This window comes from Pelodiscus sinensis, chromosome Z (assembly GCF_052426305.1).
Source record: "Pelodiscus sinensis isolate ZL-2025 chromosome Z, ASM5242630v1, whole genome shotgun sequence".
NCBI classification, from domain to species: domain Eukaryota; kingdom Metazoa; phylum Chordata; order Testudines; family Trionychidae; genus Pelodiscus; species Pelodiscus sinensis.
This window is the reverse complement of record NC_143085.1, coordinates 32,956,957-32,983,022: the sequence shown is the minus strand read 5'-3', so window position 1 is coordinate 32,983,022 and position 26,066 is coordinate 32,956,957. Positions and strand designations below refer to the sequence as shown.

At 43.3% G+C, this 26,066-nt stretch overlaps 1 protein-coding gene across 2 annotated transcripts; it reads right to left on the bottom strand.

The window, feature by feature from the left end:
* Positions 1-328: 328 nt before the first annotated feature.
* TRAFD1 (TRAF-type zinc finger domain containing 1) lies at positions 329-26,017 on the bottom strand. 2 transcript variants are annotated; one of them, XM_075898748.2, is made up of 12 exons: positions 25,887-26,017; positions 24,919-24,981; positions 22,749-22,884; positions 22,609-22,662; positions 19,762-20,170; positions 9,651-9,911; positions 7,751-7,821; positions 6,876-7,103; positions 4,734-4,854; positions 3,325-3,637; positions 2,495-2,567; positions 329-1,374 (listed from the first exon to the last, which is right to left on the bottom strand). In XM_075898748.2, the coding sequence occupies exons 2-12, from the start codon at positions 24,966-24,968 to the stop codon at positions 1,330-1,332; spliced, it is 1,761 nt and encodes a 586-aa protein (XP_075754863.2). In that variant the 5' UTR covers positions 24,969-24,981; positions 25,887-26,017; the 3' UTR covers positions 329-1,329. The 2 variants fall into 2 exon arrangements, with proteins under 2 accessions (XP_075754863.2, XP_075754864.2); XM_075898749.2 differs by lacking the exon at positions 25,887-26,017 and adding an exon at positions 25,663-25,870.
* Between the last annotated feature and the right edge of the window lie 49 nt (positions 26,018-26,066).

Sequence of the window (26,066 nt, the reverse complement as noted above, 5' to 3'; positions counted from 1 at the left end):
ACATTAGCCCAACCTCCGAGTTCTCCCCCCGTCCCTTCCCAGCATCCTACAACCTAGGTCCAACTGTCTCCACTGCAGTTAGAACATCCCCCTTTTCCCCTAGACCCCACTCTGATTGCAGTTAAATCTGCACCTGGCCCCTGCCATCTAGACATGCCCTTAGAGCCCAATCACAACTAGTGCTAAACTGAAGGATGAGCTGGAATGTCTGAAACTAGACAGATGAAAAAGTTCATTATCTTTCTCCTTCTCCTGCACTCCACTCCCCAGTTTTCAGGTACTTTCCAGTTTCTTCCTAGACTGATTTCACATTACAGAACACAAGGCAACCAGTAGATACAAATTTTATTTTACGGAATTTAAAAATTAAGAGCTCCAGTACAGCAGAAGAGCAGTTTGAGAGACCAGAAGCCCCATGGAACTGAAACTCCCCCACTGGGGATCACAATCCCATCTATAGATGCTTTTAGGAAAACTGGGCACTTCTGGTATTTCATAGAATCATACAGTTACAATATGTAGTACTTCCCCCCATGTGATTACTTTCCCCCATGTGATTCCTAGCCTAGGCATGACAGGATAGAAGACGGGGGGGGAGAAGGGAGGGAAGAAAAAAGTACTGACTGCTTGAAATAGAGATAGTTAATGCAGAATTATTGCCAACTGTAGCATACTAAATGACTTAGGGGGGAAAATAGGATTTAAAACCAAGCCACTGCACTTATCCTTAATCCTAAACTTCAAAAGGTATCAATAAAATCATCTGCTCAGTGCAGAGAAGTATGTTCTGTAACTCACTACAGAGGAATCTGACTGAAGTAGTCAGACAAGTACTGAAGCCCACCATAATCTACCAGGGCAGGCTCTTCCTCTTGAGTAGTTCTGATTGTTTTATGTTTAACAGGTTTACTGCTCAGATAGAACCTATTCATTTATTTACTTTGTTTCATCACTAGATTACTTCTGCTGCACATTGCCAAGTCAAGGGCTAGCACAGTAGAAGAAAATCCCTCTAACACAAACAAGCAGATAACAAAAAGAATAGGTTTCGCCTCCAAGAACTGATTTAGGATTTTGCCAGTTTAGATTACCCAAATAAGCAACAATATAAAATTTACTCTACCATTTCTATAGAGCAGCTATACTATAGGCTGCTTCTACAAACTTTAGTAGTTTGGTTCCCTTTAAAAGTCACTGCCTAAAAAAAATAAAAAGTTAAGAGTCTTCATTGATGGTGGCAACATAGCAAATACTTGAGCTGGGATAAATAAGTATTATATAGTGCATAGTAAAAGTCTCAAGTGCTAAATGTGCTTCATCCAGGATACATTATTCTTCCTCATGATGGCCAGACTCTGGTCTCTGGGATTTTGCCTGTGAAAGGAGAAAAGTATAAGTGAAGTGTGTGTCTTTTTAGACACACATTTTCTGCTTCAGACTGTCAAGGGAAGGACAGAGCACCACATACAGTTCAGACTCCTGCTGACACTGAACCAATGATAGAGGTTCCCAATCTGTGCACTGGGACCCCATTTAGGGATGTTAGCAACTAGCTGACTACCCAGGAAGCATGATCTTATCAGGTAGTTGACTGGAGTATTGACTATTTGCTTTGCCCACCCCTCAGAGACCGGGAGGGAGGGGGAAGGGGGGGAGACTGTGCTGGGAGCCAACACCATCTCTGTGGGGGACAGGGGAGGCTGTGTGAAGTAGCCCCTGTCTGAGGGGGTCCCAGTGGGGAGCTGGGCCCCCTCAGACAAGGGCTGCTGTCACCAAGCAGCCCCTGTTCACAGCAGTCAGGGCTGTCTGCTTCAAACAGGCTGCTGGACTCAGTGTGAGCTGGGACTGAGGGGTCCTGGCTTGCACTGGTCTGGGATGCTGCACCTCTGCATTTTAAATGTAGTAAGAGCTTGGCTGTTCTCACTACAGTTAAAATGCGGAGCTGTAGTGCGGGTGGCTCTTGGAGCTGGCAAGAGCCGGCTCGAGCTGGCTCCTGTTCAGTCCCAAGTTGAGCCAGCTCCTGGAGCAGTTCTATTGACTGGTTGAGTGAAAACGAGTGGTATCAACTATATAATTAGCCAGAACTGCAATTGAACATCCTTAACCCCATTTCAGTGGGCACTCCTGGACTGGTGTTGCCCTCAGACTTCAGCTAGTGTTTCAGCTCTGGACAGTGGGTCTCAGGTTACCGATCCCCACTTGGGACTGAAGCCCAGGGGCAGGGGGCTTGAATCTCTTGTATCAAGGTGTCATGAGAGGGGGGTCACAGTGAAATGGTGTTCAAGAACAGCTACAAGAGTATTGGCAAGAGAACAAGAGGCAACCAATGGGAGTACTCCACTGGGGACAGGGACAAGTGTGCAGTTAGGGAATCACTAGCACCTCCCCATGTTGCATATTAGGGTTCCACAAGGCATCGTGGTTGTGCTAAAAAACCCACAACCTTTAGTCAGCCACTAAGAGGTGGACCACAGGGAAGAGTTCTGAAGCTTACCTTTGTTCTCCGGTTTCTGAAATTGACAGGTACATTTCCCATCCTAGGATTTCGGCTTGCTTCGTTTCTCACACTGCAGAGGAGTGACAAACACCATTAGACAAAGCAGCTCTACAAATTTGGTGCTCTGACATGATCTGGTTTTAGAAAAGAACAGTCCCTCTGATAAATGAACTGGTCAAAAAACCCACCTTCTTCTTTGCCTGCCTCCCAAGCTTAGTCTTGGGATCCAGACCAATGTATTTCAAAGTACCCAAAGGTGAAATAGTGATTTAAATGTGCAATGTCCACAGAGTTTTTGGCCATGCATAGTGGAAGCTGAACTAAACAGCAAGGGCAGTTGTTGTTAAAGACAGGAACTATTTAACTATGCATCCCTATGGCTAGAATGCTACTGGAATCAGAAAAGAGTTTCCACAAAAGATTATTAGACTACTTTCCCTGAAAAGGAGTGTTTGTTGAAAAGAGGTACACAAATAGGAGCCATAAACAGTTCCCTTTAAAACCTTTTTTCCTATTAAATTCATTTACAAATAGAAATGGACATCAGCTAGTCAAACTGAGTGCAGCCTATCCCAGCCATAGGCAAAGTGCAGAAGGCTCTGTGGTGGGGTGAGGAGGAAGCTGGAAGAGAATTCTGCAGCCACTAGCCCTCTCCTACTATCCAGTTTTGATGTTTTACATCAGCAGAAACAGGCCCTGTAGTATTTTCACTCCCCATAGTCGGGCTAGATCAGAATTGACTAGTTGTCCATTCATAAGCTTGCACCCCCCAGAAATCCCTTAGCATTAAAAATTCTTTTCACCACCATGCTGAGCAGAGACATTACCTTGGTCGTGGGGGAGACCTCCCTTGGAAAGTCGGCACATAGCTTTCGGAGTGGAAGTTTTGAGGGGGTTGCACAAGTGACATAGGACGACCTCCTCCAGATTCAGAGGTGCCTCTGTTTCTCAGTCTTCCTTCATTACAAGCTAAGTTGCTGGACTTCCCTTGGGTCGGAGCATCATTCACTCTTACCGAACTAAGAGAGGCCAATGGTATGCTTCTGGCAGCTTCCAAGTTATTTAGTGATTGGCTTACTCCTATTTCATGGGTGAATCTCTGCTGCCTGAAGTCTTCTAGGTATCCAGATAAGATTTCACCTAGAAGGCAAGTCAGATAAAATAAAGAATTATAGTACCAGTAATGAAATAATCAAACAGCATGGAATCAGCACAGATCAGAACAAAGAGGAAAAGTGTGATAAAAGCTCTTGGATTTTAAAGCAATCCCATATAGCAGGAAAATTTACTGCACCATAGAAATATTGGCTTTACTGATTAGTACAATTCCCCAAGATAGGAAACCAATTTAAAACAGGTTTGGAGAAAATCCTCTAGTTAGCAGTTCCTTTCAAAAGCGTAACACAGAGCATAGCACAGTAATTATAGTTAGGTCAGTGCTGTAGTACTTTTAAAAACAGATATCTTGTACTATCTTTCTTCAGTGTGGACAAAGTTACACATTTTACCAGCTTCACAAGGATGCTGAACTGCTTTAGAATAAAGTTATGGCTTCTATTCCTGATGGGAAATTAGTATAAAAAGTTTAATTGCATTTTAAACTGGCTTGTAAGCAAAGTCACTATCTTCCATGACACAGGTGGAGGGGGGGGGGGGGGGGGGGGAGTGGGGAAGGAAGACAGTATAATGTCAGAGAAACATACTGGATGGCCCTCAACACTTCCTTTTGGCAATTTAAGACAGTATATAAACTATTGAGTTCCTATACTGGGATTTGTTGCTGTTTTTAAAGTTAGTAAACATTCAGTATCAGCTTTACCTTCTGATGTATATGTTCCACTGTCACTTAAAACTTTCTGCATGAAAGTCAATACATTATTTGAACCTAAGGGTGCAATAAAAACTGATGAGGCAAGAAACTCAAAGTTCACCCCAACATTAGTTTCTCTGATTGCAACAGTTATGGATGGTGCTAACACCACACACTGGACTATACAGACTATCAGTAATTGCAAGTTTCTTTGGTTTGTGTGCTGGGCTCCATGATGATCTGGTAGAGATTGCGAGTTCTGCAATGTGAAACAGGACAGTGACATGAAGTTGGTGTTAGGATGTTCTAATCCTTACCTAGACTAGACGTGCATTATTCTTGTTCTGTTTTAGAAGTTGGAGGAAGTGATCTTGAAAAGCATGACTGGAAAGAAGCACAGGCTAGAAGTCTGTACTTTGCCCATACCTTGATGCCTGATGCGTCTTCTAACGTCTGGCGATTCGGATCTCTTCAAGTTGTCTTTGTGTGGCAATGGTTGCCATGATTCCCCTAGGCGGACAGTGGCTGGGCGTAAGTCACACTGGTCCTAATGCAAGAGAAGTTAATTGTTTCTGGACACTTGGAACAATTCCTGTGAAAACTTTGCCAAAGGAAAGCAAGGATTTGTTTTGAGTGAGACTGACTTGACTAAATGCTCACATCTTCATTTTAGATCGTTTGTTCATATCAACTAGAAACTATTTTGGGTTGTACTTGGAGTTGGTCTCAGTCTACTTCCCAGAGGACAAGTCACCACACGATAACTGAGATCATGCTATATGCAGCTCATGTTTAGCCTGTCATTCCTGGAAATGATCCCTTTCAAGTCAGCCAGAAGCACACAAGCAGGCAGTCTGCATTGCTGTTGCAGTGACAATGCAACTGTGAACCCTCATTAGCAATAAAATCAGCAGACCTTTTGAACCTGAATCAATGTAACTTGAAAGGCCAAGTTCCATACCTGCCTCATAGCATTCATGCCACTTGCCCTAAGTTTTACAATCACTTCCCCCCTTAATAGTTTCTCTGCTGCTGTGTGAAAGACCTTCACCAAAAAGGGGACACTGACTGAACCAGGTGCCATCAAATGCACAAACTGAAAATAAAAACAAATTGCCATCTTTCAGTGACATATTATGTATTGCCTATAGCACAAGTAGGGAAGAGGTGAAGATTTTAATTAGAAGAGTGTCCCTTTTAGATTGGATAACCACAGCTAAGATTACTTTAAATTGTACTTGACAGTGGCTCAAGTCCCAGATGGCATCCTTTGGTCAGCTGTTGGAAGGCATTTATCCAAATGCCCTACTTTCAGAAGGCAAACCAACTAGATGTTGAAATCCTCAGCCACCAACTATGATGCAAAAATGCATTGAAACTCCCTCTACTATGGAACAAACGCTATAAAGCAAAGCAGCTAGTTATGGAAGCTTGTCAAAACTTGGTGCCCATTAACTTATTCACCGTTAAGGGGTAAAACAACTTCTGTACGATGGCAATTTTCATCGTACTTGGACACTGCAAAACCATCCCAGTTGGATCTTGGCTCACACCTTTTCCAGTTCATTGGTAATAGAGAAGGGAAGCTATCAAAGGGATCTCTGTTACCTTCTGTCATTAACTATGTGATCAAAGATGATACAGAGATTGCAGGTTTATCTCCTCTTCCACCTCTCATCTTCTCTTACTTGCCCTGTGTTCCTCCTCAGTTTTAAAAGGTTAGGCTATCCCTTCCGCCTGGATCCATCTCACCTACAGGTAACTGTCTACTCAGCCCAATCTTATACCTATCAGGGCCCTCATAGGTCTCCACCCCACAACTCCTGTTCCATGCTTAGTCTTGCCTGTGTTAAACTAAGTGGAGTGGCAACAATTGACCAGGGGAGCAATAATTTGTGACTGCAGGTTTAACAAGACAGCAAACAGTATCTGAATTTGGGTCAGACTCTAGACTCAATGAACTGTGAGTATACCATGTTCCCCTTCAAGAAGTTCTGCTTCTGAGATGACAGTTCACTCACATGCATTAATTCAATGGGTACATGAATAAGAGGCTAAAAAGAAAAGATGAAAGTGTCACATTTAAAATGTTGTGTTCAGGTTTGCAAAGGGCAATAAAGTAGGCTTCTTGTAAATACTTCAGGAGAACGACTAAACACAGATGGTCTGGTCCTCTACAGAATAATTTGCCCTCACTGCTTGGGGATGGAAGGTGGTCATACAGGGAAATGCATCATAGCAAAGCATTGGTAAGATAGCAGTCAGGACTTCCAAAGAGGTGAGAATTGCTGTATTGTTTGAATGCCACTTGCTCAGACTCCATTATTTGATTATTTTCAATGCACAAAAAAACCTGTTCCTTTAACATGAGCCCCAGCATGCTCCAGCATCCTGGGGTACAGACTGCAACCCCTATGTTCAGAGCAGACTATTCAAATTACAAATATGTGAGCTCCTGGTACCTGTGATCCCAATTGCAGGCTCTGAGCTTACCATTATACAAACATTTACTACCAAGTCAGATTTGCTGTGTCTAGTCATCTGTAGGGTGGAATTTGAGGTTTGTACCTGGTGGTGGAAGAGTACTTCCTCTTCTAACTGAACTCCACAGAATTCACATGGAATGATGATACTCCCTTCTGTCTGTACAGCTTTATGCTGCAGAGAATATGTAGATTTGCCGCTGTGCAGTTGGTTTAAGAAATCTTTAGCAGGTCTGTTGCATTCTTGTTGTTGACTTGGTGAGGAACTTCGTTTACTGAATGAAGCAAAGGCACTTGCTGGGTTACAGCCTGTCTGTTATGTGGCCAACATTGGAAAGAAGGTGTTAGCAATATTTGAAGACTTGCTATGTCAGAGCAAAACAGCCACCCTGTTCCCAAATGATACTTTGTATACCCATTGTAGGCTGGGAGGAACCCTTCTGGCAGGCCTACCGGCCTCCACCCATCAACAATTATATTCTACTTCAGATATTAAACAAATTGGAGTGATGCACATAATTTGCTATACATCTTGAAATTCAAACCCTAACATCTGTAGTTATTTCATAATGTATGTTTACTATTGGCATTTCATTTATCACAAAAGTTAAATCCAAGAAACAGACCACAGTGAAAGTTTTGATGTAAGTTTTGTATTAGTAAACTATAAATACTCAAAAATTGCTATTGAATACTGATCTTTGCAAGAGTCTATGAAGATAGTGTCCTATAAGCACTGTTGCAGTATGTTCCTACCATCACACTGTGCCAAATTGCTCCAACAAAATTCAGTTTCTAAATGAAAATTGTACTAACAAGTGGTAGCATCCATTTCAGTAAGCCTCCCACATATACATCTATAAAATGGAGATAGTGTTTGCTTACTTTGTAAAGTGCTTTTAGACTGACAAAAAAAAAGCACTTTAATAGCTAAGTATTATTGTCACAGAAATACCAAACCTCATGGAGAATCAGGTCTTCTTCAGGGTAGAGGGCCTCACAAAATTCACATGGTAACATGATCTCATCATCTGCGAGGTAAGTAAAAGGATTCAATTCCCTCCTATAAAATAGGTCCATCGGACTAACCAACCTGTCTTCAGAATTTCTAACCCATAAAATCATTCTATTCTACACCACAGCAAGGCTCAAGGCAGCAATCATTCTGCTTTTACATTTGAAAAATGGTTCCTCTTTGAAAAGGGTTGTGTTTTGTTTTTGGACCCACTGTTTCTTGTTCTAAACACACAAGTCTCATTGTCTGTTTAGGCATGTAACAGCAAACAAAATTATTAAAGTAATCTGGCACATCAATACTGTATTATCCCTTATTAGCATATTTAAGCATGAAGTGTGACATTACCTACTCAGCTGTTACTATATCAGCACAAGTAGACAAGCCCTTTTTTCTGAAGACATGGCTGAACTACATCAAGTTGAATCTTCTAGTAGTGTTTCTCAACCAGTGGTATGAGTACCCTTGGGGTACTTGGGAGAAGTCTGGGTGGGTACGTCAACATAACTGAAATGTGGAGAAAACTGAATTTGTTTTAAGTTTTACAGAACTTTATTTTTGTACTTTACACCTAAAAATTTCATTGCCTGCCCAGCTACAAGTAAGTTATTTAAACAAACTGTTGCAATGGGAGGGGGAAAAAAGTGTATCTGAAAACTGTAGATCCTGGGGGTACTTAATTTTCATTTTTTTTTTTTTAAAAAGGGGGTACTTTATAAGAAGGCTGAGAAACACTGTTCTAGTACAGTTTTGGAAACTAGTCACTTACCCTTTCCATGTTAGGATGCTCTATTCATCCCACCACAAGTATTTTAAAGGAAAAGGAATTTCAGGATAGGTTCCAATATCAAGATCTCACTAGTCAAAACAAATCTTGGGACTACGTATATACACAATATTGCTATTTTTGCAGTTAGTACTGTTGAAAATTTAGTGTGCTGAAGAGTCAAAAAGGGAAGAAAGGCTCCAAATATAGAGAAGGCTTTTCTGCACATTAACATTTCCTGTATGTGATGTAGAAATTTCTAAAGCAATTTAAAAAGATACTGAAATACTCCTCTTCTGGTACTGAAATAAAAGTTAGGGAGGTAACTGTGTAATCGATTAACCAATAAGCAAAAATGTATAGATTAATGCTGCAGACTGCATGCATTCCCCTGCCAGTAAATTTTTATTTTGGTTCTGGACATCCAATACTCCAGTCATCTGAAGAAGTGGGTCATGCCCACAAAAGCTCATGATCCCATCTACATGTTTTGTTAGTCTGTAGCAGGAAAAACAAAAAGCAACAGATAGTCTTTAAAGTGCTACCAGACTAACTTGGCTGCCCCCTATTAAATTTTTCAGCAGGCTGACCAGTCTCAGTCCCAGTTTGCACTGGGTCCAGGACCTATCCCCACTGCAGCTCTCCATTTAAGTGTATTAGTAGCCAGGTGGGCAGGCACCTTGGCTCAGTTCTGTCTCACACCAGGTCTGGGAGCTCAGGTCCCCTTGGACAGGGGCAGCAGGCAACCTGTCTGCAAGGGAAGCACTTTTTTGGGGGGGTAAAACTTGCTCCTCTTGTGGGCCAGCTCCCACCTGGCTCCCCACAACACTGCCTCCAATACAGAAGCAGCAGCACAGGGGGGCAGAGGGTTCCTTGGGAGTAAGGCTGGAGTGCACTGGCTGCCAGTCCCACCCCCAGGGACTATAAAATAATTGAATAACCTTTAAGAATTCATGGGTTAATCAGCTATTCAATTAACAAATATTTAACATCCCTGATAAAAATATCACCAAGGAGCCAGTCAGAATTCCCTGATCATCAATATCAATTTTTTCCAGAAAACACTTTTTGAAACTTACTTTTTAGCTGATTTGAAGTGTTAGACAAAGGGACAGGAGAGAAAGTATCTGATTTGTTTGTTCCACTGAGATACTCAGATGACTCTGATTCTTTAGCATAGTTGTTCCAGAAATCATGGTGAATTTCAGCTGCAATACTGTTGCAGGGATTATTCTCACGTTGCAGTCGAAGGGCTAACATATAGTCTAAGTCAGAATTTAGCTCTCCATAAAGAGAGGATGCTGTGTTTTTATTCCTCTCCAGCAGGTCCAGTTCATGCCCTGAAGCCAAGAAAGATCAGAAGCTGTAAGTACCAACTGTTAAATTTGTAACAGTAATTAACATTTTAAGAACAGACTAAGTAACAGAAGTTCACCCACGCAAATGAAAGCGGAACAGGGCCCCCCAAACACAGCACTCTTGTTTTAAGAGATAATCAAAGCCTTAGGAAGACACTTCATGACTTATCTTCCCTTAATCATTTCAAAAGATAATCCTTGCCCTTTCCTGCATTTACCCCCTCTGCTTATCCTGAGAGACATGGAACCACCACCCCCTCCCCCCCACACCTCTTTACTGGCTATACAATTCTTAAATTTAAAGACTAGAGGACATGTTTTTCCATTCCTTGTAATATTTAAATCACAAGTGAACTAAAATCATCTTTAGTTCAACCACAAGTTAAAACTTGATACAGGAACTACTGGAAGAAGTTGACATGTGTGATGGAGGTCACAATAGTTGAGCCTGGGTCCTTCTAGTCCTAAAGATCTATGAACTAGGGATGTAAGAGACTGACTGAGTCTTACCAGTTCTGGTTAACCTGTAGAGGCTAATGCAGCTCTCTACCCACCCTGGGGGCTGCTGGAGTAGCCCCTGTCCATGGTGAGCCCAGCCACTCCCCACCCTTCAGTGCAGGTTATATGCTGGCTACCAGCCCCACTTCTGGGGAGCAAGCTGCAGAGACCAAAGCAAAGCCTCCCTGGGATTGTCTACACTACATTTTTTTCCTGCTTTTTTGAGAAGAGGCTCTTCTGACATTTGGCCCATCTACACTGGGCAAAGTGTTGGAAAAAAACCTTTTCAGAACATCCCTTCCTTGTAAAATGAGGTTTACAGGGATGCCAAAGAAAGCGTGTCTGCTCTTCTAAATAAATTTTGGGAGAGACATTCCCTGGATGTCCAAAGATATCCTGGAAAAAAACTCTGCAGTGTAGACAGCCTGGGAAAGGCAGCCAGCCCCACTCCAGGTTCTGAAGTATAGGTCTTAAATAAGCTTTACACTTCAGAGCCCACAATGCATGTAACTACTATGCTTTTTAGTAGTTACATTAACCACCTTTTTACATCCCTGCTATGAAGGTATAACAGACCTTTGTTTTCAGTCAGTCACTCACAAGAAGCAATAGGTTTAAACTGCAGAAAGGAAGGTTTAGGCTGGATATTAAGGGGGGGGGAACCTTCCCAACTGTCAGGGTGGTTAGCTACTGGAATAAATTGCCTAGGGAGACTGAAAACTCTGTCACTGGAAATACTTAGCAACAGGTTGGCTAGGCATCAGGGATGATCTAAATCAGTGGTTCCCCACCTGTGTTCTGCATCAGTACTGCAGGGGATCCATGGAAAGTTTAAAAATAAGGATTGGGCCCACCGTGGTAGGCCTGATCCTTGCTTTTCTCCTCCTCTATGAAATTGATTGTAAAGGGATCTGTATCCTGAAGGAGGTTGGGAACCACTGAGCTAGACAATGCTGGTGGCTGCTGTGAGGGCAAGGAACTGGACACTAACCTGGAGGTCCCTTTCAGTTCTAGAATTCCATGAGTTCATTTACATACTAATGCAAGCATTTGACTCAGATACAGGTTAATGGGATTATAGCCATACAAAGTGACACCTCTAAAGTGTTCCAGGAAGAGGGGTTCATATTCTAAATGTTGGCAATTACATTTACATGCACCAAGATCTGCACTTGGATTTCAGAACCCTACTGATTTTACTGTGCTAACAGTCTGTTTTGAAAGTCAGTAGAGTAATTTGTTCAGTTTAACACCTGGCTAAATGTATCTGTAGCCGTTTTGTAATTCCACAGTATTTTTAGGGAAACCATATGGAAGCCTAAGGAAGCTTTTCTAAATCCCAGAGAATGAGACATCTCATTCTGTGATTCACTTTTAAAATAAAGTTGGTAAGAAGTGAGGTGTTTGATATAACACATGGCTGAATTACAGCATTAAACTGCATATTTCTTTATGCTAAAGTATTATCTTAGTTTCTCATTAAATTAAGACATATGTTCATTAAGATCAGGATTTTACTTTCAATGTTCTTTAGCAACACCTTCGTGTTGGACTACCTATGGTGACCATATTTTCTGAACCAAAATTAGTGACGTTAGCCATTCCCACAACCCATTAGCCATGCCCCTGCCACAATAAATCCCACCCCAGACAGCACTCCAGGGGTCAAGATGGACACATGACCGGAAGTAAAGGGTGTCATGTGACCCTTTAAAAATGCCTCCCACCATTCTCTACCAATAGGGATGGACTAAAACAACAAAAGGTCTGGTAGCACCTCATAGAATAACAAAACATATAGATGGTAATATTAGCTTTCATGGGCACAGCCCACTTCTTCAGATGACTGGAGTTTGAAGAAGTGGGCTGTGTCCACAAAAGCTCATGATACCATGTACATGTTTTGTTGGTCTGGTAGCACTTTACAGACATTTGGTTTTTTAGGTTTATCCTGTACAGACTAGCTTGGCTATCCTCCAAGCTTCCAATAGGGATGGGTTTGGCTCCCACAAAATTAGCCTGCAGTTACATTAACTCCAGGGGAGAAGCTGGGGAAAGTGTTCCTTCGAAGATTTTTCCAATCATGAGCAGAGTGAGTTGTGTCTTGTGCACCAGCATTGAGTTACAGAATCATAGAATACTAGGACTGGAAGGGACCTCAAGAGGTCATCGAGTCCAGTCACATGCCCTCACGGCAGGACCAAATACTGTCTTTCAGGGATGGTCTAGACATTTATCTAACCTCCTCTTAAATATCTCCAGAGATGGAGATTCCACAACCTCCCTGGGCAATTTATTCCAGTGTTTGACCACCCTGACAGTTAGGAACTTTTTCCTAATGTCCAACCTAAACCTCCCTTGCTGCAGTTTAAGCCCACTGCTTCTTGTTCTATTCTCAGAAGCCAAGATGAACAAGTTTTCTCCTTCCTCCTTATAACACCCCTTTTAGATACCTGAAAACAGCTGTCATGTCCCCCCTCAGTCTTTTCTAAACTAAACAAACCCAATTCTTTCAGCCTTCCTTCATAGGTCATGTTCTCTAGACCTTTAATCATTTTTGTTGCTCTTCTCTGGACCCTCTCCAATTTCTCCACATCTTCCTTGAAATGCAGTACTCAGAACTGGACACAATACTCCAACTGAGGCCTAACCAGCACAGAGTAGAGCGGAAGAATGATTTCTCCTGTCTTGCTCACAACACACCTGTTAATGCATCCCAGAATCATGTTTGCTTTTTTTGCAAAATTGTGATGCTGTAGCCTCATTCAGCTTGTAGTCCACTATAATCCGTAGATCCCTTTCTGTCGTACTCCTTTCTAGACAGTTGCTTCCCATTCATGTGCTCTTGTCCGGATGTGTGCCACTGTGGCACCCAAGTTGATAAGTATCTTATAAGCCGCTCCCTTTCCCCTTTGCTGCCATGTCTCCCACCCTCCCCTGGTGCTTGCTGCTGTCCCCCACTCACCCCCCTCCGCTGCCCTGGCTCCTGCCCTTCGGGCACCTGCCCCCCTCCCCTGCACCAGCCCTTCTCTTCCCCGTGCTCATGTCTCCTCTAGCCCTATTCTGATCTGTAGTTCTGCCTTCCCACCCGCACTAACACCTCCCTCTAGAGATGTTAAATATTGGTTAATTGAATAGTTGCGTAACCTCAAAAATGTGTATCTGTTACTCAACTATTCAATTGTAGTCCCTGGGGGTGGGACCAGCAGCTAGTGTGCTCCAGCCTCACTCCTGAGGAGTCCCCTACCACTCCACACTGCTGCCTCTATCAGAAGCAGCAGGATACGAGGCAGGAGCTTGTCTGCAAGGGGAACCAGTTTAAAAACCAGTTCCCCCTGCGGACAGCAGCATGGGGTGGCAGCAGCACCTGTCGGGGGGAGGAGAGGGGGTTCTGAGCTCCCAGACCTGGCACAAGACAGAACTGAGCCAGGCTGTCTGCTCACCTGACTCCTAATACACTTTAAATGCATGGGTAGGGATGTAATAGTGAGTCAATTAACCAATAAGCAGGGGTAGGTCCCACACCTGTTAAGAGCCAGGACTGAGCTGGACTGCTGGCCAGCCTGCTAAAAAAGTGAACTGGAAAGTAGGGGCAATGTGTGTCTTCTATAGCATTACTGACAAGCTTTTGCTTATTGGTTAATTGACTATACTATTACATCCCTACCCACCTGCCCCGCCTCTCCTCTGCCCTCTGTTGCCTGTCCCTCTCCTCCGTGTGTCTGCCCTTCTGCTTCACCCCCACAACCTCCTAGCACCTGCACCTTCCCGTACTCCCTCCACCTTCCTGGTGCCTCCCCTTCCCCCGCTGCCTCCGACCCCCAGCCCTCAGTTCTCCCTTTACCCCTTCCCTCACCTTCTGCCTTCCACATGGAAAGCAGTTTGTGGACTGGAGCCAGCGTCAGTGCTATTTATTATTTTTAGTACTGCAGTCCTGGCCATAAGTGCTCCCACAGCCCTGGCCCCAGCTGCTCCTGGGGTGGGACTGGAGCTGAGGCACCCATGGTGGTGTTCGTACCATGGTCTCAGTCCATGCAGGCAGCCCCAGCTAAAGCTGGAGTCAAGCAGCAGCCATGAGGCCAGTTGTGTTCCAGCTGGGGCAGTGTGACTTTCTTGTGCAGCTGCTCCTTGGCTGTAGCTAGGGCTGCCCTTAGGGACTAGGGTATTAAAAATAGTATTGCAGGTGGCCAGCCCTGGCTCCAGCCGGAGTGTGTGTACACACACACACACACACACACACACACACACACACACACCCCCCCCCGCAGCTGCCTGGAGATGGAGGTGACAGCAGCAGTATGGCCAGATTAGGCCACATGTGGCAGAGGCACCCTGGGGCAGGTGACAGTGTGCACTGTACAGAAGCTTGGGAACTGTCCCAGAAAAGTCAGGACATATGGTAAGCATAACTAGACCCCCCCAAAGTGATATTTACAAGGTACAGGACACTTCCAGAGAATGAATGTGGAAAGAAAGGGAGGAATGTTATACAGAGCATTAACACATTAGGAAATGCACTCGTTAAGGCTGTTACACAAACTTTGATCTCCTCTAAGAAAACAAGCTTATATGATCTTTTCATGGGTGGTGTGCATAGCTGAAGTTACGAGGCATTTCTAGATAATTAATGCCTTGTACATTTACCTATATTTAAATCAACTCATTATTCCATTCTATTTAGACAACAGAATAGCAATTTTGATTAGGTATGTAAACTTTACCCATGAAATTAAGCCTGGACTCTAAATAGAGTCCAGTTTTAAATTCACAATCCTATAGAGGAGAAGTTCAAATCAAAACACTTAGAGGGAGCGATCTAATTTGTTATTGGTGTTCAAATCCATCATTGCTGGTCTTCAAATGTTGTGACTCTCCATAGTTCGAGAGAAAACAATTCAGTTTAACCTGTATCTTTTAAAGAGCTTTGTTTAGTTTAACTAAAGGATCCAATTAATGCCATAATATTAATTATCCAATCCATAATATTAATACTAATTCTTCAGGATTCACATGCTGTTATTTCATAACTCAAATTCCAATGGGATTACGGTAACTGCAATATAAGGTCCAAATCTGCCCTGTTCAAAAGCAATACAGTAACTTGTATTTTTAGCATAAAAAGTTTGTTCCAGGACCCCAAAAAAACCTTGTTCTCTGTTGAATAGTTATAGAGATGTAGCTGGGTTAGTCTGGTCTTGCTGAAACAAAAGCCAGGACTATGTAGCACTTTAACAAGATGTTTTATTAGGTGATGAGCTTTTGTGCCCACGAAAGCTCATCACCTAATAAACCTTCTTGTTAGTCTTTAAAGTGCTGCATAGTCCTGTCTTTTGTTCTGTTGACATTCTCTTGCACCAGTGTTAAGTGGTAAAAACAAAACTGCACTATGACCAGGGGCACAGATCTCTTCCCACTAGTCCAGCTCAATCACACACTTGCAACCACATTTCCTGCATCCTGCCTAGGAAACTCTGAAGCACAAGTCATTTCAGCTCACTGCCAAGACACCCATTTGAGTCACTACACTAGGGATGTAACAGTGTAGTCGATTAACTGATACGCAAAGTATATTGGTTAATGCTATCAACTACATGCATTTCCTTCCCTGCCAGTACATTTCTCAGTCCTGGCTTGTGAGGATCCAGGACCTACCCTTGCTGCAGCTCTGCATTTCAAGTGTATTAAGAGCTGAGCAGGTAGGTAGCCCAGCTCAGTTCTGGCTCATGCCAGGTTCAGGAGCTCAGGCTCCTCCCCCCAGGACTACTGCCTCTCAGAAGCAGCAGCACAGGGCAACAGGCAGCTGGTCTGTAAGGGGAGCTAGTTTTTAAAATGGCTCCTCACAGACCAGCTCCCACATGGCAACCCAAGCTGCTGTCTCTGATACAGTGGTTGCTGGCCCCCGCCCCAGGGACTATAGAATAGTCAACTAACTGATGAAATTTCATGAGGTTACGGACTATTCAATTAACCAACATTTAACATTCCTACACTACACCAGGGCTGCTCAACATGTAGCCCATTTGTTTGCAGCCTGCAGTGCTGTTTGGGTTTTAAGCAGGGCTCAGCTAAGGATGTTAAGTATCAGATAAATGACTAATCAAATAGCTGAACTGTTCAGTTAACAGAAAGGGCTCAGTTAACAGAAAGGGCACCTCTGCCTTTGAAGTGTACCAATAGCTATAGGGCTGTTGGTGGAGCCCGGGGTCAGCTGAGGACACCCCAGCTGGCAGTGGGCTGCATGTGGCTTCTCATAGCAGCAGCCCCCCATGGAGCCCAGGGTCTGGCCTCAGGCTTCAAGTGATGCTGCCGCTTTCAAGTACCTCCTCTTCTCTTCCCCCCCCCCCCCCCCCGCTGCCTGACAGTGTTGTGTAGTCTTGCCTTAATCTTTGTATTCATGCCCTCAGTGTGAAAGAAGCCATTTGCATATATTTGTATGTATATGCAATCATACTTAAGTTGTGGCCCCTGGCACATGCTGAGAGTCTCATTGTGGCCTTCAGGGCTTCTGAAGTTGAGTAGCCCTGCACTACTCTATGGTAGTCCAAATGATCATCACTGCATCTATGGTGATGAACTAGTGTGCACAGAGATCTTTGAAGTATTTTGGGCCCCCATGAACTGTGGTGGGGAAGTCTACTGCCTAAAGAGCCTGAATAATTTCAAGGTCATCTATTTCCACCCTTATTGAGGAACATCAACTGTGTGACTTGAGCGCCAGCACTGCTCTTTCCATTCCAAGCCCTGAGCTGGTAGAAGTGAGGATCACACTGAAGTGCTTTGTCAAGTTCCTCTTTTGAGCATGGGATGTTGCTGTTATTTTCCCCACAAGAGCCCACTGCAAAAGTGTTAAACTGCAGCCAATATGGAAGTTGCACAGATGTGCCATCTTTACCTCAGATTTAGTTACCTCTTCTATAATCCAGTCTGCAGCTTTTCCTTCATATCCTATAAAAGATACTCTGGAAACTGGACTGGACTTACTGCTTAAGGATGCAAGAACGGCCATACTGGTCAGACAAAGGTTACTAACTTAGATAGACCAATCTTCCAACAGTGGCCAATGCCAGGTGATTCAGAGAACAAATAGAACAGTGCACTGTGTCAACCAATCCATCCCCTATCTAGGCCAGTGTTTCTCAACCAGTGGTACAAGCACCCTTAGGGGTACTTGAGAGAAGTCAGGGTGGTACATCAACTGAAAATTGGAGCAAACTGGATTTGTTTTAAGCTTTACACCACTTTATTTTTGTACTTTACACCCAGAAGTGTCACCACCTGGTTACAATTAAGTTGTTAAACAAGTGTGTTGCAATAGTAGAAAAAAGTGTATCTGAAAACTGTAGGTACTGGGAGTGCATATAATTTTTGAAAAGGGGTTCTTTATAAAAAGTTGAGAAACACTGATCTAGTCCTAGCTTTAAGTACTGGTTACATGAAGTCAATGGTTGCTCTTCAAAAGAATTTGTGGAAGGACTCCTGGGTTGCTGCTTCTGGGAGGTGTCTCATCTTAGTCTTCAATAATGTTGCTGCTCCTCCCTCTCTGCAGCTCCCCAGACATTAGCAGCCACTGCATCCTACCTGATCAGAAAAACCGAGGGCAGCAATGGAGCTTCTGCTTGAAGCTTTGTGTCCTGATGTTAGTCATGGTGACTTGAGCAAAACAGCGGTCACCATTTCCCTCCCTCCTCCCCGGGAAGCTTGTCAAAACTAGGGATGTAATAGTGTACTCAATTAACCAATTAGCAAAAGCTTATAGGTTAATGTAGGGATGGGCAAAAGGAGACCTGATGCACTCCTCACCCAAGCTCTGATTGGCCTGGGAGCAGGGAGAGCACACAGTTCTCCCACACCAGGGAATAGGCATGTAGGGAAAGCCTGGGGGGCCAAGGGGCTCTCCCATCCCCAAACCAATCATAGTCTGAGGGTGGGGAACCTGGAAGTATCTTGGTCCCATTCCTTCCACTTGAGGCTCTGCCCCTTCTGGTGTAGCCTGGGGCCACTTCAAAAGTTTCTGAAGTGGCCCCTGACAAAAGTTTCCTACCCCTGGATTAATGCTATGGACTACATGTCCTGACCTTTTTACAGTACTTTTTTTAGCAGGCAAGCTAGCATCCCAACTATGTGCTGACTTGCACCAGGTGTGGGACCTATCCCTGCTGTGACTCTGCTGTTAAAGTGCCTTAGGAGCCAGGCAGTCCAGCTCAATTCCAGCTCCTGTGGGGTCTGGGAATTCAGCCCTGCCCCGCCCCGCCAACAGGGGCTGCTGCCACCCCACGCTGTGCAGTGCCAGTGCTTGAGGGGAACTGGTTTTTAAACTGGCTCCCCTCATGGATCAGCTCCTGCCTGGCAACCCATGCTGCAGCCATGCTGCAGCCTCGGATACACAGGTAGCTGCACAGAGTGGTAGGGGGCTCCTGAGGATTGGGGATGGAGTGCACTGGGCTGCCAGCCTCATCCCTGTGGACTATAGAATCAATCAGGTTAATCAACTATTCAATTAACAGATATTTAACATCCCTAGTATAGTCAGAACTCCAGTACCACATCACACTGCAGGACTAGGACCAAAGAAAGGATGAGCACCCCCAGGCTGCCAGTTAATTAACCTGGTATTCAATCCAAACTCACCATATGACCCAGAATTAAGGTGTTGAAGTTTACATGGGGGTTGTGGAGAATTCTGTTCCTAGATAAAATTCAGTCCCTTCCTATATGTTCAGTAGGAAGCCCAATTCTAGAGGTACTCTTTCCAATTTTGAAATTGTCATTATATTTAGTTAATACAAGGTTAATAACTGGAGTTATTTCTACAAGCAGAATACTCTTAAAGCAAGGGCTATAATTCAGTCTTAAGCAATGCTACGTTCTTGGAATGCCCCAGAGCATATAGCCGAGCACGCATTCATGGAAAATGCATCTTCAAAAGAATGAACTTAGACATGGTGAGCTGGAGATGAGAGCCTTAAGTGGGAAGGGAGAAGATGCATTTATATCACCTATGTCCACACAAGCTGCTGTAAAAAATGATTAATATATGAGGAACTAACCTGTAAGTAAAGCACAGAAGAGTTGACTGCTAAACAGAATGGACAGAATTTGAGTGGATGAAAACCAAATCTTGTTTTAGATATAAATACTAGAATGAATCTTATCCCATCACCAGATTTCATAATCTACTGAATTTTATATAGTTAAATTTCTGTTCTGTAGTAAAGTTTCAATTTTTACTTTTCCACATATGCATAGGTGTGGTATTTTTACTCCACTTAGTTACCAGATTCAAGATTAGAGGTAAAATTGTTAGAGTTATGAATTTATAACTATTGCCCTTTACCTTGAGGTTGATCTCTCTGCATTGCAGATGCATTTCTTCTGTTAATATTCTTAGAAGTCTGGTCTTCTCCAAAGCGGCTATTAAATTGGCCTTCCAATGGCCCGTACATCCTCTGTAAAGGCTCAACATAGTTGTCTGACTTCAGAATGTTTCTGATTGTTTGAAAGGCACACAGATTTGCAGCATCAGCCTCATAGTTATGTGACATTGCTTGACTAGCTCTCTTTTCTTTCACCTTTCCACAAACTTGAGGGTGCTCTTTCAAATCTTTTACCATTACATGGTGACCGCATTCGCTACATGTTTCAGTCCTAGTTCCACAGTAATCCTCATGATCCTGAAGTTTATTGAATGCAAGTTCTATCTCACAATGTTGACACATTACAAGACGCAGAGGGCATGCTGATGCCTAAAATGTAAAATTGAATAACTTAATATAATCAGTTGTACAGTTACGCTGAACTGGCCTTTTTTGGCAAACATCTTCGTAACATTATGCTTTAAAATACTGGTCACCAACTGGTAGATTCTGATCACCAGTAGATCTTGGAGCCTCTGACAGGTGATCCTGACTGGTTTGGCCAGGAAGCTATCAAGCACTGGCACTTCAGTTGCCCCTACACCCACTGTCATGCTGCTTCTGCCTTGGAGTTGCCCCTTTGGGAGCATCCTGCTTGCTGTGCAGCATGTGGGAAGGAGGAGAGGAGGAGGAGGATGATGTCAGGGTGCCTCTCCTCCCCTATTACTATATCCTGCCTCCACATAGGGAGAAGGGGATGGAGGGAGCTTGGCAATGCAAATCTGTCATTCACACTGTATCTATTGTTCTCAAACACACTAGGGATGTTAAATATCGGTTAATTGAATGGCTGATTAACCTCATGAATTCTTATCCATTAGTTGACTATTCTATTGTCCCTGGGCAGCCCCTGTTTGGGGGGGAGGGGTGGCGCGAAAGGGGAGAAGGGAGGTCTGAGCTCCCAGACACAGCATGAGCCAGGCTGTCTGTCCGCCTGGTTCCTAATACACTTTAAATGCAGAGTTGCAGTGGAGGTAGGTCTAGGACCCAGTGCAAGTTGGGACTGAGCTGGGCTGACCAGCCTGCTAAAAACTTTATTAGCAAGGGGTGGCAGGCGGGGAATGTGTATAGTCCATAGTATTAACCTATAAGCTTTTACTTATCAGTTAATTGACTATACGATTAGATCCTTAAAAACACTGTTCTTCACTCATCTCTAAACCCAACACATACATGGAGGGTTATTGTTATTTTTACAGCTTGCAAAGTGGGTTATTTTTGGTTTGACTGGTCTGTGCATTTCATAGTTTTTATTTTTTAAAGAATTAAATTTAAGCATGAGTAGTGAGTTCCAAAATCCCTAACTTGTTGTGACTGGAGTAGTTATCCTTGTGATAATTATTGCTCCTGGAAGTGGTTGGCACGTCCTTGCAGCCCTTAAGAAAGGCAGAGCAGGGAGTCTCCACATGCTGTCTTTGCCTGCAAACACCACCCCTGCAGCTCCCATTGATCAATAGAGAACTGTGCCCAGCAGAAGCTGTAGGCTCAGTCCTGTAGAGGAAGGGCAGCACATGGTGCCATGGAGCCATTACATGGAGTTCCCCTGCACCCAAATTCCTTCCTAGAGCTTACACCCTGGACTCCCTCCTAAACCCCAATTCTGCTCCCATGCTCCAAACTCCTTGGCCCAAGCCCAGAACCTGCATCCCAATCCCCTACCCCAGCTTGGTTAAAGTGAATGTGGTTCAGGGAGGAAGGCCTCAGAAGGTATGGAAAGGAAGCCAGGCAAGGTTTGAGGTAGATCGTACATTGCACTTAAATTGAAAAGGTGATATTTTGGTTAAAAAGGTTGGAGACCACTGCGTTAAAAGCTTCAGGGAGAAGCCAAGTTAGTTTGTAATTGGGAGGAAAAAAAAAACACAACTTAGTCTAAGGTGCTACAAGACTAACAAAACATTAGATGGTATCATGAGCTGTTGTAGGCACAACCCACTTCTTTAGTGGAACCCCATGAAAGCTCATGATACTGTGTATATCTACACAGGAATTTGTATTGTATGTCTTAAGTGTGGCACACTGGAAGTTCAGTGTATTTTATATAGAAAAAGGAAAAATTTAGACAAACTTCAAAGTAACATCCCTAAAAACTAAACACTCAGTACATTTCTTTAGTTTTAGACTTAACCATCCCGACTGGTCTGCAACAGGACATCACAGGATCAATGCTCCATGCTTTAAAATAAACTATTTGGTCCAATTCCCTGTGTGTCCCTCTCCATGCAATAGCTTTGCATTTGATGCTTATACTGAAGCCAAAGCCCATTTTCCTTTGTCAGTAGAAAAGAATGTCAAGGTTAACTCCAGTGAATTTGTAAATAAGAAAAAAATCATAGGGAATTAGTGTTCCATGATTGTTTTAAATCTGTTAGACAAAATAAATCCTTAGGTCTTACATAAAAGTTGATGTGCAAAAAGGAAATGAAGTCAAGATACTGAAAGATGAAGTTGCTAAGTTCAATGCTATTATAGACACAGGCAGAATTTTTACTTACCTACTATTTAGGGACAAATCTAGGCTACCAACATACACAGATTCCCTCCTGTTGAGGAGCTTGTAGCTGCTTAATAGGCATGGGACTACCACTACTTCAGACACGCTGCCTCTCACAAAAGTGTTAGTGATTAGCATGGATTTAGAAAGCAGATTAAACATGTGCTGAGCTGACCAGAAATCAGTTAACATGGTAGCTATTATCTGATTAACAGTAAGGTTCTAGTATCAGTACATTTCCAGTTCTGATGTACTGGAAGACACGCAGCATACCAACCTTATGATCCTCTAGGTGACTTTTTTCCATCTTCATATTACACTTACAGGTAACCTAGAAAAGACCAATTATTAAATGCACTGCATGAAGATCAGCTATTTTAGAGCAGAATTCATTTTAGAGTAGAATTAATTTATTACCTGCACATGTTCAGATTCAATGTGGATTTTCATTTCAGATTTAGGCACAGACTCCTTGCAGAAACAACACAGGCTAATATTTCTATTACAGTGGACCTCATGGATGGTGAAGTTAGTTACAAGAATATCCTTTTTGCTATGAGAAATAAAAAAGAGTTACTCTTTACAAGTTAAATCTTAAATCTGTTTGAATTGATTTTCAGTGTAAGAAAACTGCCAGGATGGCAATACTAAAAGCAAAAGAGCCTTTTAGGAACACTGCATGTATGAAACTGAACACATGGAAAAGAGGCTATCCAGGACTACATGCTGCATACAGTCAGAGTACACAAACTCACCAAACTGGATACCCAGTATCTCTCAATTCAGTCAAAACTCTTCAATTCCACGGTTAGAGAAAACAGGCAAGCCATGCAGCATACTCAGGGAGTCAAATGCAGGCCATCAGACCAGGACTGACAAAGTTAAAAAAATTTTTGCAAAGAACACTACCATAGTGTAAGAGTCAGGCAATCCTTTCTTGGCAAAACTAGACAGATTCTTAAGCCACACTGCAGAACTACTCAAAGGTTCAACCAATAAAAAATGCAATATCCCTGCTGTACTGCAGTGAGGAATCCCTACCTTAGTCTACTTTGGAGAAATCTACTGCTATGTGTACAGTTGTACAGACAGCCTTACAGGTCAGAAAAATTCGTTTAGACATTTGAGAAGTGTCACCTGAGACTGGTGGGCTGATGCCAAACTGTGCTTAAGGGGAAAAAAGCCTGGGCCCTAGAGGAAAAGGAGACCAGAAGAGTCAGGTAGGAAAGGAACAGAAAAAACAAAGGTGGAACTCTGAGAAGCAGACAGCTGTACAACTGCTAGAGAGACAGGTGAGAAGCCAGGAGGTCTGGTTAGTAGGAAGAGGACTCTAGACCCAGGGGAAAACTAAGAGAAACACCCCTATCCCGTACAAGGAATAAGGAGCTGGGAAAAGCCCAAAAGAATTGAAACTCTTCTAGTAAGCCTCCATGTGCATTGCTTTATTGCTTTACTTGGGCCCATGAACTTTAATATGGGACTACAGGGAATGAACTTAAGCCTTTCAGAGTGGAGGGCTCTTGAGACTCTAGGAGCATGGAATCACAGCAGATACCAAAACCTTTTGCACTATGTTATTGAAGTTTGTTATATTAACATGGGCACCTTTGATAAGTTACTACTATGTAGTATGATAAGCTTAAGACTGCTGCTTGCAAGGCTACCCCATGCCATAAAAGCAAAGATGGTCACCCAAGTGAAAGCCAAGTACTTGGTGCTCTCCCATTCTCTATCAAACCTGATGGGAGAAGTAAAATAAGTCAAATTTCATCTTTCACTTAAAGGAAACAACGTTCACAAACATAGAAGTGAATGTCAGCCTCAATAAGACAGTTATTTACCTTCCTGACAAGACAAAAGGAGCCCCTACAAGAACTATAGCAATAATCCTTCATTCTCAGCCCATCTGCTCTTAAGAACCCAGTAGGCTGGAACATCATCAGAATGATATTCTGTATCTATGATAATACACACCCATAATAAGCCACAAAAATTCAATCCCTTATACTTTAAGTTTCTTGAAACTGATTTTAAAGAAACAGATCTTTAAAAAGTGCTCTGAGAACTGGTAGTTCTCATTGATTTCTGTTTCTTCAGTGGAGTTGGGGAGAAGAGACCACTAATATTATTATGCTTTTCTGAAAGTGACAGCACATTCCAAATAGCAGTGAAGTACCTATCACTGTTACTTTACTCCTGCCAGCAGTGCCTTCCAACTCAGACCTGCTGGAACAGAGCTTTGAAACAGATACTAACCAGTGGACCTTGTTTGTTAAGATCAAATACACATTACCCCCCAAATAAATATATATTTCCATATATTTGGACAAGACATCAGAACCAAAGCAGTTAAGTTTCCATCTACACCACTTTATAGAATGTCACTTCTTGAAAAAAAAATATTTCAAACAAAACATCTGCTTCACCCAAATATTTTCTATATGTGTTTCCTATTTGTGGTCATTAGAAACAAGTTTACATATTACTTGCTGCATCCATCTCTGAAGATTTCTTCCAGAAGTATATTTCTACAAGTTTACACAGGGTAACACACTTGTTCCACTAATGGCAGACATTTGTTTCTTACCAGTTGCTGCACAGTTGTGTTTTCTGTTCATTTGCTGCAGCCATATCCATGTTCTCTTGAAAGCTATGGCAAGGGACAATTAAATATTTTCAGTTTCATTTCTGGTGGTAAGACCGATGTAATTATTCATTCGGCTACTTCCTGGTTTCACATCACTTGCATTATATTGCATATTCCAGATCATTGCTTCAGTCAGTCAACAAGACTCCCACATCATTTAGAAACAATTGTAAGATTAAGCAAGCTTATTTTTAAGAGCATAAGGAACCTTAGCTAACTGATGAGAAGTTTTTCAGATGCTTTTCCTTGAGATATGTACAGTTTCTTCTTAAGAGAGATATATACACACAAATAAAATATTAGCTCTAACTACAGACTCTTTACAGACAGTAAAGCATAATCTAACCGTTTATGCAGTAAGACCGAAAATTAAGAGGCTACTCAACGAGTATCGTAAAACAAGCCTTAACAAAGATAGCTGAAAATTCTACTAGGAGACTGGACGCCTGCCCCAGCTGATCACACTTATTTGATGCCAAAACCAAGGTTTAAAACAAACCATAGAATAGCTGCCATTATTGCCAAGCGTAGATCCCCTCCCCCATAAGAGCCATTTCTAGCCAGAACACTGCTCCGGATTCCCGGTTGCCCTAGATACCGGTGAAATAGGTGGGTGGGGGGTTCTCCATAGCCACGGCCTGGCATCCTTAGCACAGACATTAGAGGCGATGAAGCAACACAGACCTACTGGAGGGAGGGGAAGGGTCTTCAGTGGACGAGCTGCCACGTCTGGGGGGCGCCCCCCGCCTGCCCCGCCAAGGGGCCACGTCTGAGGGGGCAGAAGAGATTGAGGGAACAGCGGGGGCGGGAGCCGAGCGCCCCGCTCAGCTCGGGGGCCATCCCCCAGGAGGGCGTCGCTAGCAGCCCCCGCCCGGCAACGCAGCGACACCAAACGCTCCGCAACTCACCCAGCGCCTCCGCCACCGAACCCGGCCTGCCGAGCGACTTCCTAGCCAGGGGCTACATCCGGCCCCCGCCTTTTTATTGGCCGACTGCCACTCGGTTCACCAGCTGATTGGCCATCATAACCGCCATTTAAACATTCTCTAGGCCCCGCCCCCACACGTCGGCTGGATTGGGTAAGTACC

Coding starts and splice junctions, on each gene's coding strand:
- TRAFD1 (XM_075898748.2), bottom strand. CDS start 24,968: ATGGATATGGCTGCAGCAAATGAACAGAAAACACAACTGTGCAGCAAC. Junction 22,663..22,748: donor TTGAATCTGAACATGTGCAG/GTAATAAATTAA, acceptor GGTCTTTTCTAG/GTTACCTGTAAGTGTAATAT. Junction 1,375..2,494: donor TCAGAAACCGGAGAACAAAG/GTAAGCTTCAGA, acceptor CTCCTTTCACAG/GCAAAATCCCAGAGACCAGA.